Source organism: Ambystoma mexicanum, chromosome 9 (genome assembly GCF_040938575.1).
Source record: "Ambystoma mexicanum isolate Mex_15411 chromosome 9, UKY_AmexF1_1, whole genome shotgun sequence".
NCBI lineage: Eukaryota > Metazoa > Chordata > Amphibia > Caudata > Ambystomatidae > Ambystoma > Ambystoma mexicanum.
Window position 1 is genome coordinate 869177879 of NC_090931.1, and position 12275 is coordinate 869190153.

Consider the following 12275-nt stretch of genomic DNA (forward strand, 5'->3'; position numbering starts at 1 on the left):
GCTATGCGCAACTGAGACATTGGCTGTCGAATCCCCAGGTCAGAAAACAGGGTAGCAGAGAGCTAACGGCATTAGAACTTACCCTCTTAGCAAACCCTCCGAGGGGGAAAATCTCTGCACTGTACAAAATTCTGGACAGAACAGACCCAGCTAAAAAAGAACCATACATGCTGAAATGGGAAGAAGACATCGGAAGACCGATTGAATCTGAGGAATGGCACCACATCTGGTCCCGCGCCCAGAAAAGCTCAAAATGCGTAACAAACAAAGAAAGTGCGTTTAAAGTTTGCTACAGATGGTATATAACCCCTGCAATCCTAAACAAGTGTAACTCAACTATCCCGCTCAATGCTGGAGGGGGTGCTCGGACCAAGGAACCCTGTTCCGTCTCTTCTGGTCTTGCCCGAAAGCCACCCTATTCTGGAAGAATATTTTGGAACAAATTAAAGGAATCACTGGACTCACCATCCCCTGGGACCCAGGAATTGTGCTGCTAGGGGCTACAGGAGACGGCCAATTCCCCCTAACAGGTTGTCTGGCGGACCTCTGCTCCCATCTTTTTACAGCTGCCAAAATCACTATCGCCAGACTCTGGAAAAATACGGAGGGTCCGTCCACGCAGATGTGGTGGTCCAAATGCTGGGAAATTGTTGCAGCTGAGAAAGTCACAGCTATCAGACTAGGCAATAAACCCAAATTCGATCGCATATGGGCCCCCTTTTTGGACTATGTGCAGCAATTCCCCGGAGTGGCGAGACAGCCCCCATCCCTACGCTGGATGGAAACTCAAGACTGAAATTTACTAAGCAGAAACCAGGCCAGAAACGCAACTGAGCTCCTCTACACCCCTGTGCCGCCATTAACCATCAATTCAGGCTCCTCAACCTTGAGGGGCCTGTGTCGAGGAACTCACCCTAAAACCAGCCATAGAGATGTACCGAAACCTTGAAACTATTCCTTTGTTGAAAACAGACAGTCTTCTACCCCTAATGTGTGCACAGCTCCTTGTCCCCCATTCCGCTTCCCCCCTCTTTAGTTATGATTTAACAGTTTTATTTTTTGAAGAGAACGCATGTTTCGCTAATTCTTAGCGTGGCCTAAAGCCTAACTGAAAGGCAGGTGGAAGAGAACGTAGGTTCATAAAAGCAGAAACTTGAGTGCACTCATGAAGCTTAGAAGAAAAGATATAGCATGGAAATTAGAAGGTAGGGAAGGATCAGGCGTGTTTTTCTTTCTAAATTGGAAGGATATAAGCATGTTTGAAGTAAGAGGAACAGTAGAGAAGGAAAGTGAAGTATTTAGAAGAAGAGTGATATAAGGCTGAAGCATAGAATAGACAAGGAGGATAAGAGTAGAGGGAAGAGAATCTTCTGAAGACGAAGCAGGATGAGCTTTTGCTAGGGCCGAGGAAATATCACTATTAGAAAGAGGGCAGAAAGTAGACATGGCAGCGAAGGAGGGATGGGAATGGCTGAAATGTACAGGAGGAGTGGGAACAGAAGAAGAAATAGAAGAACGAAGAAAGAAATCTTAGAAGTGGAATAGTAAAATTAGATGCAGAGAGTGAAGAGGATGAAGAAGGGTCAGAGGAAGGAGGAGAGAGGATGTGGTTCAGGTTTTGAAAGAAATGACGCAGATGAGAGTCAAGTGAGGAAAAAGGAGAATGGAAATATTGTTGCTTGGCAGAGAGAAGCAGAGTGTCAGAGGTGGAGTGAAGAGAAGACGGAGACGATAGTTCATCTGACTTACACTAGCTCCGCTCGGCCTGACAAAGAGAACACTGAATGGACTGAAGAGATGCTGACATCTAAGGCTGAGACAGCCTCGGATGTCAGCATTTCTTTAGTCCTGGAGTAAAGGTGACAGAAGGATAGGGAAGATCAAGAAACTCCAACTGAGTATCATACAGAAGAGAGGCGGCAGAGTCAGCCATGAGAGAAGAAGAAGTAGAAACAGAGGGGAGAATTTAAATGAGAACTGTAGAAAAAGATGAAGAATCAAAGAGTCGACATCACGACAGAGAAAAGTAGAAGATTGAGATGGGAGAGACGGAGAGAGAGAGAGAAAGAAAAGGAAAGAAGAGAATGATCAGAGTAGTAAACTGGAAGAGCAGTAACGGAGGCAGAGATAGCAATAGTAAAATAAATTAAGGCCAAGAGAGGAGCCTCAAGTGTGAGAAGGTGGTGTCAGAATTTGTAAGGCTGAGTAGAAATGAAGCATAGAAAGTAGCTGGACAGTGACGTGAGTAGAAGAAAGATGGATATTAAAGTCCCCCAAGAGAAAGAGAAGAGAAGTTGAGGGCAACAAAGTATAGAGAAAATCAAGGTCATCACAATAAGTGGACACAGGGCCAGGGGGCGGTAGATGACAATAAAAATGAGCGAGGGACAAGAAAAGGAACTGTCGTCAAATTCCAAAAACGGGGGAACAGGGGCAGTGAATAGCAGTATTCTGTAAGAGAAATAAGGTGAGGATGAAAGTGAGAAAAAGAGGTCTAGAAGAGAATGGACCTTATTATTAAGAGACTGGGAGATCTAAAGAGCAACAGTTAAAGGGGGATAGATAAGATTGCAGATATCACAGGGAGAGAAATAGTTGCTCTGGCAGCAAGGTTGGAATGGTGACATAAGGGAGTGTAGAGAGAAAGAGGGATACAACTAAACTGTGGAAGGTGGTTAACAATAACCCAGTAGTCGTACAGAGTCCAAGAATCTCGGAGGCTTGAGAGGGGAGGGCCTATTCAGAGGCGAATGTCTGAAAGATAGAAGGCCGCAGACCGGTCGAGAGGAAAGAGATGAGAGCCATAGTAGCAGAAAAGTGGTAAACAGCATTGCGGGAGCCGAGAAAAGCAGCTACCAGCTGTGGACAGCGGCTGACAGTGCAGCAGACTTTGCCGGGACTTCGCCCCATGCAGTCTGTTTTGAATTCTGGGGGTGGTGAGTGTGGTGTGGTGATGTACTGATGCGGGCAGATTGGATGAACCCATTTCAGTGTTTAGCCAGCTTCTAGGTGTTGGGTTTAGCTGGGAGCCTTTTGCTTGATCCCGGTCCATCACTCGCAGTCTTTGCTACCCTGTGGGCGAGGGGCGGGCAAGGTGTGTTCCAGTGGTGTGTGCATGCAGCTTGCCACTGCTTCTCGCTTAGAAGGTGAAATTGAGATTTAGGCTCAGGAGATGGGAGCAGCAAGAGTTATATATACAAGTTCCAGTCGAGTCATAACTTTGGAGTCAACCTAAATTCTAATCGATTTTGATATGAAAAAATGGGTTTACATCAGAAAGCGGTCCCTTCAAATCAAATAAAACCAATTTAAGGTTAAAAAATGAAATGAAAAGAGAAACTTTGACAGAAGTACAAGCCAGTAAGTACATGAGATGCTCAAATCTTTTGAATCATTTTGAGTCTCATCTCCAAATGGTTCGATCCATTCAAACCCCCATTGTTTAGAATGCAGTTCGTGAAGGATTGTACTGAACTTTGTTTCGAGTCGGTTTTCTGCTGCACTTCGTCTGTAGCCCAGCTACTTGGCTTTGGCTGAATACTTCCTGGATTACTAAGGTATCCAGTGAAAATGTCGCTGTGAAAATGCCGCCAGATGGTGACATTTCCCTAAACATGCACCCTCCAGAGTCCAGACAATCAAACACTTTCCCCAATATTCTAGGAATAATGAAAGACTTTTGGTCAGGAAAAAAAAGTCGCATACCTGGCAACTTTTTCACAGCAACATTATCACATGAAACCGATTACTGATTCAAAGTCCACTTTCCATGATTAACTAACTTCTCTCTGCTTGGGATGGGACAGACAATCATATAGAGTAGCACTGCAAGCAATGGCTGCAGTCTGACACCGCCAGACAAGCTATTTGCCCAATTGCTGTCCAGGCCTGCCCAGAGTACCCCAGCACAGATATTCTTGAGTAAAAAGTGGGGAAACAAGGCTACCAGGCTACCTCACTTCTTATACCAGATCACTAAGCTGCAGATGAAGAAAAGTCTGCAAGGCGTAAAGAGTGCCAGGCAGGGGGAAGGCAGCAGGTATGCATCTCTCTCTCTCTCTCTCTCTCTCTCTCTCTCTCTCTTTCTCTCTCTTTCTCTCTCTCTCTCTCTTCTCTCTTCTCTCTTCACTCTTCTCTCTCTCTTCTCTCTCTCTCTCTCTCTCTCTCTCCTCTCTCTCTCTCTCCCTTCTGGTCCCTGTTGCATCTAGATTACTGGTCTCTGCCCTCTTTCCCCACAGCCCTCAGAGCTACCTGTAGACCCCATTCCAGGTCTGGATTCTCGGTGGCACCAGCAACCATTGCGCTGGCAGCCCCCACACCTTCGGCAATGTGGACTGCCAGGCATAGATCCCCAGGCACCCCTAACCTTTTTATTTACCCCATCTCTGTGGAAATTTGGGGTCACCTAACCTGGCTCCCTGGTTGGCCCCCATTGCCCCAACATTGGCCTCATTTTGTGACCCCGCCAATTGGTCACGGGGAGCCACTGTGCATCACTCCCAGTAGTCCCAGATTTCTTTGTTCCCCGGCAGCCCCCAGTCTTATTCAGGCCCCCCAGCATTATTACCACACTATGGGCATCAAGGTTTGCCATACCTCTCTACCATGGCAGCCCGACCTTTGTTTGTCCCCACCAGGAAAATTAAGGCGCTGCCATGCCTAACTCCACAGAAATCCCCAAAATCCCTTCCAAACGCCCAAGCCTTGCACAAATGTTTTGTGCCCCTGCCCCCATTTCCATGTTGCTTGTGCACAAGGAAACTCAGGATGCTTGCCTCAGTAACATATGCTGGGATTGCCACTGTAAATCAGATTGGCATGCTGCTTGTGCTTAAAGAAATCCAGGAGGCTTGTCTCAACAATATATCCAAGCACTGCCACTGTAGGGAATTTTATCATGCTATTTGTGCCCAAAGAAATTCAGAAGGATTAGATAGCTCAAAAATATATGCCAGCATTGAACCTTTCATTTTCATCCTCATTGCTACCCCAATTCTACCCCATGTGTCTCTCATTGCCCCAGTACTACTCCGTGTGACGTTCACTGTCCTAGGTCTGCCCCACGGGGCTCTCACTGTGCCAGTTTATCCCCAATCTAGTTTTGTCAGTGCCACTGGCTGCTGTGATGCTAGGATCAGTTGGTAGGGTGACTGTAGGTACACTGACAGGTGCGCTCTCCTTGTGCTATTGGAGTGGTGCTGATGGCGGCACCGAATGGCATGCTATCAGGCAGTGCACAGTTAAATCTCCAACATATAGTTTAAAGTATTAGTGATATGTTAACTCTGACTTCTTTTTGGATAATCTGTTCCTCCCTTCTCTTTCTTTTAATAAACTTGGTGATGATATATAAGCTCTGTGACAAAGTCACCTACCTGACCCTATTGGTGGGTGGTGAGAAAGCCAAGGTGTCTTGAGGCCACCACCCATTATGCAATACGAAGCCCAAAGACAGTATGTGGAGGATGCCCTGGCTAGCCCTACCATGCCACACGAAGACAACCAAGGACACTGTGCCTTTAAAAGAGGGCATTATTTTGGAGCTCTAGGGTGGATACAGGCAGCGGCCAGTGCCCACCACTGCCACCACCCGGGTCTAGCGATCGTGGGCTTTGAGACCTGGGGGAGGGGTGTCACCAGATTCAGGGACAGCCAAAGGGAAGACGTGGAGGAGATGTCCCTGCAGACAGCAAAGTCAAGAAAGAAGTGTGGGGTCACTAAAACCCCAAACATTGTGAGACTGTTTGAGGTCTAAACCCTCTGGCCCTCCATCTGTGGGGGGAAGAGAGAGGAATACTTGGAAGGAGAAGTGCAATTTTGAATAGGGGAGAATCCGTCCTTTCCTGGAATTTGACTTTTGATTTGACGCTTTTTATTTATTTATTTATTCTAACATTTGTATAGCGCACAAACCCGGCGCTTTCTGTAAAACAGTTCCTTATAAATGCACTTATTTAATGCTAGTTCTGTGCCTGCCTCTTATTTATCCTGCTCTGCCTCATGATAGCTCAATAAAATAAACATGGGATCACATGTAATAGGATGTTCCGACTTTGTTGCATCATGTGCTGTTTATCATATTCTGGAACCTGTTTTGTCAAAAAACGATTCAGCTGACTATTTGACAAACTATTCAGGATTCAGGCAAATTGTGGAGTTACCATTCAATGCACCCCTAAATTCGAGGCAGACAGAAGGAATTGTTTGAATGTGGTTACCCATCAAGTTATCAATTGAAGAGATCTATCCACAGACACTCTAGAATATTCTAGCGCCCGCATTATGATACCATTAGCTGATGACATATAATGCTTTCCTGCTCTCAAATGCTCTCCAGACTACCTCTCAGCACCTGTCCACTACATGCACTTCTCTGAGACACACTACACAACACCTCAGCCGTTAGAATGCATCCATCCCCCATGGTACAGATGTGTCTAGCTGCACACACTAATGGTACTAAAAAAAATGCGTCCGGTTGCCCTTGGGCTTTGTGTGCTATACAAATAAACAAAATACAAATACAAATACATAATATCTTCTTGCAGACTCTCCAGACTACCTCTCTACACCTTTCCACTACATGCACTACTCTGAGACACACTACACAGAATCTCTGCCATTAGAATGCAGCTATCCCCCACGGTATAAATGTGTCTAGCTGCACACATAATGTCGTCTCGCATACTCTCCAGACTACCTCTCTACACCTTTGCACTACATGCACTACTCTGTGACACACTACACAGAACCCCTGCCATTAGAATGCAGCTATCCCCCACGGTATAATTGTGTCTAGCTGCACACATAATGTCTTCTCGCATACTCTCCAGACTACCTCTCTACACCTTTCCACTACATGCACTACTCTAAGACACACTACACACCTCTGCCATTAGAATGCAGCTATCCCCCACGGTATAAATGTGTCTAGCTGCACACATAATGTCTTCTTGCATACTCTCCAGACTACCTCTTAGAAGCTTTGTACTACATGCACTACTCTAAGACACACTACACACCTCTGCCATTAGAATGCAGCTATCCCCCACGGTATAAATGTGGCTAGCTGCACACATAATGTCGTCTCGCATACTCTCCAGACTACCTCTCTACACCTTTGCACTACATGCACTACTCTGTGACACACTACACAGAACCCCTGCCATTAGAATGCAGCTATCCCCCACGGTATAAATGTGTCTAGCTGCACACATAATGTCTTCTCGCATACTCTCCAGACTTCCTCTCTACACCTTTCCACTACATGCACTACTCTAAGACACACTACACACCTCTGCCATTAGAATGCAGCTATCCCCCACGGTATAAATGTGGCTAGCTGCACACATACTGTCGTCTTGCATACTCTCCAGACTACCTCTCTACACCTTTGCACTACATGCACTACTCTGTGACACACTACACAGAACCCCTGCCATTAGAATACAGCTATCCCCCACGGTATAAATGTGTCTAGCTGCACACATAATGTCTTCTCGCATACTCTCCAGACTTCCTCTCAGAAGCTTTGTACTACATGCACTACTCTAAGACACACTACACACCTCTGCCATTTGAATGCAGCTATGCCCCACAGTATAAAGGTGTCTATCTGCACAAATAATGTCTTCTCGCAAACTCTCCAGACTACCTCTCTACACCTTTCCACTACATGCACTACTCTAAGACACACTACACACCTCTGCCATTAGAATGCAGCTATCCCCCACGGTATAAATGTGTCTATCTGCACACATAATGTCTTCTCGCATACTCTCCAGACTACCTCTCTACACCTTTCCACTACATGCACTACTCTAAGACACAATACACACCTCTGCCATTAGAATGCAGCTATCCCCCACGGTATAAATGTGTCTATCTGCACACATAAGGTCTTCTCGCATACTCTCCAGACTACCTCTCTACACCTTTCCACTACATGCACTACTCTAAGACACAATACACACCTCTGCCATTAGAATACAGCTATACCCCACGGTATAAATGTGTCTAGCTGCACACATAATGCCTTCTTGCATACTCTCCAGACTACCTCTCTACACCTTTCCACTACATGCACTACTCTGAGACACACTACACAGCACCTCTGCCATAAGAATGCAGCTATCCCCCACAGTATAAAGTTGTCTAGCTGCACACATAATGGGCCTCATTACACAGTAGGCGGTAAGGGTTTACCGGTACCGGTATTTTACCGGTACCGGTAAATTCTTACCGCCTTACTACGAGGTCCCTTTGCGGGTTGGGGAATTTAACGCCTGCTTTTGCAGGCGTTAAAAACCAACCCGCAAAGGGACCCAGGGAGCTAATTACGGTACTGCAATTTGCGGTGCCGTAATTAGCGCCTTCCCCATTCTCATTATGCCCTATGGGACAAAAATGGGAATGGGGAAGGGCAATGGTGGAAGGGGGAATTACTGCCCCGCCAACCTTGGAATGGGGCGGTAATTCCCCTTTCCACCAAGGCGGTGCTGGTATTTTACCGGCATGAACCATGGCGCTAATAGCGCCATGGTTCTCCGCCTACCTTGTAATGAGGCCCCATGTCTTCTTGCATACTCTCCAGACTACCTCGCTACACCTTTCTACTACATACACTACTCTGAGACACACTACACAACAACTCTGCCATTAGAATGCAGCTATCCCCCACGGTATAAATGTGTCTATCTGCACACATAATGTCTTCTTGCATACTATCCAGACTACCTCTCTATACCTTTCCACTACATGCACTACTCTGAGACACACTACACAACACCTCTGCCATTAGAATGCAGCTATCCCCCACGGTATAAATGTGTCTAGCTGAACACACAATGTCTTCTCACATACTCTCCAGACTACCTCTCTACACCGTTCCACTACATGCACTACTCTAAAACACACTACACACCTCTGCGATTATAATGCAGCAATCCCCCACGATATAAATGTGTCTAGCTGCACACATAATGTCTTCTCGCATACTCTCCAAACTACCTCTCTACACCCATCCGAAGGCCAGCTCGACATAGGTGACTAGCAGGGACTTGCCGTCCCCTACTAACCTTCGTGTTGGCTATATGCAAACATGCATTCTATAACCCTCTGACAGATTTCCCACACATGTTCTTCCGTCCCCCAAGGGCATTCAACTTACCGCGCAGCGGTACCATACATGGTCAAAGGCTCTACACAAATGACAATGACATAACATTAGATGATATACTAATGAGTTAATGTAAATGGGAGTGGTGATCTGACTGATCCACAACCCCCAGCCCTGGATGTGTATACAGCTGAAATAGGGGGGATAAGGATGCTGGCCTTGGAACTCCTGGGAATCTCCTCCACAGGTGGGCAGGCTATTTGTGCAGGCTATGTGTTGCAGGCTACGTGTTGCAGGCTACGTGTTGCAGGCTATGTGTTGCAGGCTATGTGTGCAGGCTACGTGTTGCAGGCTACGTGTTGCAGGCTATGTGTTGCAGGCTAAGTGTTGCAGGCTATGTGTTGCAGGCTATGTGTTGCAGGCTATGTGTGCAGGCTATGTGTTGCAGGCTACGTGTTGCAGGCTACGTGTTGCAGGCTATGTGTTGCAGGCTACGTGTTGCACTTGCAACCACGCCTTGCCTTGGATGAAAAGTCATTTCTTATAATGGAGCAGGCCCACCCACGGGGAAGGGTTTCAAAGCAAATCAAATGCTCACCTACCTTAAAGTCTCATCCCAGTTGCACCAAAGCCTCGGCCCAAGGCTGTCCATGTCGAATCTGAACTTTTCGAGACAAAACTCCTCGATGAATTGGGTGTAGCTGTCGAAGTCGCATGCGGCGACAATAATGCAGTGGTGAGCTGCAAGAGAGAGAGAGAGAGGGGCGGTGAGGTTCCTGTCGATCACCCATTGACATCAGGCACCCTTCGCCCTCAAGTGGCTCACCTCGCCCCTGACAAAATCAGATTCCGGCCTTCCTTTCTGGACAATGCAAGCCCACGAGCACGAGAGCTTCAATTAGTCGCTGTTACAAGGTGAGTGTTGGGCGTCTGACCCCACGAGGTCTGCTTGAGGAGTGAGGGGCGGGGCCATGGAGGACTCACTGCACCGAGCATGGTTTAAAAAGGAGCAGGGAGGATGTGCCAGGAATTGACACTATAGTAAGCGATGGTTAGGAGAGAGAGAAGTGAACTGGCTAGCCGGAAGTAAGCAGGGGGCAGGGATGACCCTCTACTAAGCAGAAGAGGGGGTGATGGGCACAGCATACGAGGGATAATGATCAGTCTGATGTATGACTCCTGCGAAATTAAGCAGGATTTGGTTTGTAGTGGTATGTGAGAGGTGAACTAGGTGAAAGGTGGGGGGGTCTTTACCTTACTTAGCCAGTGATTAGAGGGCAGGGTCCATTCGTGTGTTGGTGAGAAGTCAAAAGGGGACCCGTGTCGAAGGGAAGGCCCACAGACTAGCAGGAATAGTAGAGCAAGCCCCCTGGGGTGTGCATGGGTATAAGGAGCGGTACCTGGGTATCGCCCTTCTGCAAGCAGGCTTTTGGAATGATCGGTACCCAGGTGCGTTTTCCAGGCCTGAGGGAGGCAGTGAAGCTTGTCAAAGACAAGCGCAGGTGGCGCAATCTGCAAGGAGGCGCTGATGCAAAGTGGCCCATTATTGCCCATATGAAGTGTCGGCCACCTCAGAGCACGTGCTACAGGTATTCCGTATTTACACACTGTCATAAATCATACGGGACGGTGCATACACATCGAAAGCGCACCCCTGGATCGTGCAGAGAGGGTAGCCTTGTTAGCCGAGCTACTATTTGGCGTGTTTTCCAATGTGTACTATCCTTCTCTCTAGCAAGTTATGTGAATGCTCTGCTTGTATAATAGATTAGAATATATGTTATAAAGTAGGTTTTACCATACACTGCAAATCACAGAGGTGTTTGGCCACCATGCAAAGCAATGAGGATGGAGGACCATTGCAGAATTCCCCAAAACCCAAGGGGCCATTACACCTGCCATGTTCCTCTGTATACTGCACTGCACCCCTCTCAATACGCACTGTCTTCTTGCACCGCAGGCCGCCGACACAGCAGCAATCCTGTTCACACGCAGTGAAGAAATAGCCCAATTGTCGGCCACTACATAGTTGCAAATATATGTTTAAAGGCGTTTATTCGAAGTCATCCGTGTGCTAAGATTCTTCACCCTCCCATTTTCTTTTTTGCCTCCGCAGAGCCAGGTCTGGTTACCCCGTGCCTGGGCACAGACCATATCCCGGACAAGCCTTGGTGCCGAGAGACCTCTGCGGTGGTAACGGGCGTGGTATAAATAACTATTACATTGCAAGTGCGGAAACACTGGCCTCCTCCAGGGCACTGCATATGCAGAGGACCATCAATCTTCCTGTATCAGCCTGTGACTTGCTGCCAGAGAAAGTATGTTCCCGTGAATGGATTCTGCAAACATTGTGTCCAGGGAACCGTTTGCAACTTTCTGTTCTCCCCTGCAGCAGCGATTGTGACATCAGACCTCAACTTTTGTAAGTTGTGACACATAGAATGGCATATGGGTGACTATCAACTATGGGTAATTAGTACCCGGTGGGGGCGTGGCTTAGGCTTCCCAGCCATCAAGGAGGATCATAGTGGGGGCATTACCATAGGGTAATCCCGCCGCTCCAAGCCTCCTCAGTACGGGAGGCCACCATCTTCCCCGCCAGGTTACCAGGTAAGCCGTACCCCTTGCCCGGCAACCGCTCCCACACTTTTCCACAGTTTGCACACTCTCCCACCTCGTCCCACTTTCCTTCAATTTCATTCTCTTGCACCAGGAACACTACTGTTTCTGGCATGTTCTGCTGCGTGACTCGCTGTCATCGAAAGTGAGAAAGGACTAGGTAGTCCCTTCTCACCCTATCCATGGCAGCTATGCTTTTGTGCAACTCTATTTAAAAAAAAAACTCTTAGTACCCCAGTCCAATAGGCTGGGGTACTATTAGCAATAAGCCCCTCACTGTGGGGCGGGGGGATTACGACTTCAGGAAATGCCCCAGGGACATAGTTACAGGCCCAGGGCTTATACCTTAAATATTCCACTGAGGGGTTCAGAGCCAAATCTGATAGACAACGAGAGTGAAGCTCGAGTTATCTATGAAGGAACTCTGAACCCCAATGTGAATTATTTGCCGTTGGTTAACAGTCTCACAGTTACAATGTTATGTTGTATATGGGTGCTATTTAATCCATCTAGGCTTGCAGCCTGGTAGAAAAATGGG

At 47.3% G+C, this 12275-nt stretch overlaps 1 protein-coding gene across 1 annotated transcript in view; it reads right to left on the reverse strand.

Annotated features, from left to right (window-relative positions):
* RAMP1 (receptor activity modifying protein 1) overlaps positions 1-12275 on the reverse strand; it is a 610814-nt gene that overhangs the window by 241281 nt on the left and 357258 nt on the right. Inside the window, exon 2 of the mRNA XM_069615952.1 lies at positions 9721-9859. Within this exon, the coding sequence (XP_069472053.1) occupies positions 9721-9859 (139 nt within the window). The remainder of the gene's footprint in view (positions 1-9720; positions 9860-12275) is intronic.